This window comes from Penaeus vannamei, chromosome 27, assembly GCF_042767895.1.
Source record: "Penaeus vannamei isolate JL-2024 chromosome 27, ASM4276789v1, whole genome shotgun sequence".
Classification (NCBI taxonomy): Eukaryota; Metazoa; Arthropoda; class Malacostraca; order Decapoda; family Penaeidae; genus Penaeus; species Penaeus vannamei.
This window is the reverse complement of record NC_091575.1, coordinates 30,082,964-30,085,463: the sequence shown is the minus strand read 5'-3', so window position 1 is coordinate 30,085,463 and position 2,500 is coordinate 30,082,964. Positions and strand designations below refer to the sequence as shown.

Below are 2,500 nucleotides of genomic sequence, written 5' to 3'. Positions count from 1 at the left end.
AGATTTCCTTCAAGATCTTACAAAAAATCTTCATCTCACAAAAAGAAAATTTTCAAGATCTTACAAAAAGAAAATAAGATCTTTCTACATCTTACAAAAAAAAAAAAAAAAAAATCTTTCATGGAATCCATCAAGATACCAAAGAATCCTACAAAAATCCACACAAATCTTAAAGTATTATAGGTCTTACAACACCAACACCCCTCCCCCCCAAAAAAAAATATAACAATAACAATAACAATAACAATTATGATAATAATAATAACAATAATGATGATAATAATAACAAAAATGATAAAAGATAATATTAACTATACAGAAGCACTGACAATAAAAGTAATAACAACTATAGAGAAACAATGATAACACAAATAACAATAACTAAGGAGATAGAAAAGCACCAAAACTATCCTTCCCTCCTCCCTTTCCCCGTCCTCGAAGCCAAGTCAGGATCTCAAGGAAACCTTTAGGATCTTATCACAGGTCTCCGCCGGGGTTTCTGCCTGACGAAGGGGTCCCGACGCTTCTTCTGAGGGGGAGCTGGTCGGACTGGGCGCGGGTGGGGTGGGCGTGGGGCTGCTGGGGCGACGTGGGCGGGGTGGGGGGCGGGAGCAGGAGCAGGGGGGATGGCGGGGGCGTGTTGGAGGTCGTCTTGTCTTCGGAAGGGGACTGTGAATGGAAGAAGAAAATAAGAAATTGAAGGTATTAAAAAAAAAGAAATTGAAATAATTGAAGATAAAGAAATGGAAATTATTGAATAAAAGAAATGGAATTTATTGAAAAAAATGAAAGAAGAAATTTAAACTATAGCAAAAAAAGACATTGAATGATTGAAATGATTGAAAATATAGAAATGGAAATTATTTATGAAAAAATGAAAAAAGACATTTAAATCATTGAAAAAAAGAAATGATTAAAACGAAAACGAAGAAAGAAGAAATCAAAATGAATCGAAGGGCAGAAACAGAAGAGGAAAGGAAAATGATAGATAAGATAAGATATGAGATAAATAGATAGGAGTATTGAGTAATTTGTAAACAGAAAAATTATTACTTTTTTAAATACGAAAATTGGGAGTAATAACCTCTTACAGATGGGAGAACAATGTCATACGAATAGGAAAACATCTTAGGATTGGGAAAACCGTCTTATTATAGGAAGGAAAACAGCTGTTTGATATGCAAGAAAAGGAAAATGTTATTGACAGAAAACCATTTAACTTCCGAAAAGAAAAATATATTGTGATTGTTGACAAAGACATGAATTCAAGATTAAATATGCAATTATTTCATGAATTGGTATATAACATATAATATATAATATAACAAAAGCAGACAAAAATAAAAAAAGGACAAAAGTCGATTTTTTTAACGTTTAGTGCCGGACAGAAAAAAATATAATTTTGTAATATACAGGAAAAAAACATGAATAAAAATATGTCATGGATGAAAAGAAGAAAAAGAAATAGAAAAGAATAGAAAAAAAACAATGTCACTGGGTAGAAAAAAGGAATATAAATATCTGCTCACAGGAAAATCGGAAATATGGATATATTGTAAAAAAGAAAGCCAGGAAAAAATAAAGGAAAACTATGTGTGAATCTCAGAGATAGGAATAGATTATGATATTCTTATTAAACGGAATATTATAATTGGATTTAATATCATTATTATATCAGATATCATAATTCAATTAGATATTATTAGATTATAAAGTATAATTAAACTGAATATCTTTATTGAATCAAACATCATTGAATCAGATATTATTATGAAATGAATATCATTAAATCAAATACTATCATTAGATTAAATATTACCTTTAAACGGAATATTTTATGATATTATCAAATTATCAAATAGGAGTATCTTATGAATAGAAAAAATACAAATAGTAAAAAAAAAAATCTTGTATACAATAAAATTGTAAAATAAAGATATGGAAACCTACCGAATATAAAAACCATAAATAATAATAATCCATAAACGGTAAAAACAGAGAAAAAAAACAATACGAAAGCTAACAAAGAGAATTTAAAACGATTTGAAGAATCGGAATGTCATTCTAGGAGCTTCTGATCCTCTTTCGTGAGTAATATCATGTCATCTATAGTAATCTAATGGAGTTTCTGAGCTTTAAGATGATATCTTGAAGAGGTTAAATCATCCTGTATTTTCGACAATGTTTTTTTCTCGATCTTGCAAAGATTTACAGATATCGGAAACTGATTAATGTTGTTATTGAAATTCTTACATAAGCTTAAGAAGAAATAAAGTTACAAAAAAGAGAAGGACATAAATAGCTAGAAAAGTCTGTTATTATTCATTACGATAATCTCAATCACATTTTGTGGTAAATCCATTTGAATCTGTTATATCATGATTATTTATATACTAATGAAAACAACAAAAAACATTCTATCGTATTTTCGTTCACGATTTTGAAGAGATCACTCGATGGGCACGCAGACCGTATAGAAAGTACACGAAATTTTGCTGAT

At 29.5% G+C, this 2,500-nt stretch overlaps 1 protein-coding gene across 1 annotated transcript in view; it reads right to left on the bottom strand.

Annotated features, from left to right (window-relative positions):
* Positions 1–243: 243 nt before the first annotated feature.
* The window catches only part of LOC138866807 (uncharacterized), a 9,108-nt gene continuing 6,851 nt past the window's right edge, over positions 244–2,500 (bottom strand). The window contains exon 5 of the mRNA XM_070140587.1: positions 244–669. Coding sequence (XP_069996688.1) covers positions 467–669 — 203 coding nt within the window. The 3' untranslated portion in view covers positions 244–466. The remainder of the gene's footprint in view (positions 670–2,500) is intronic.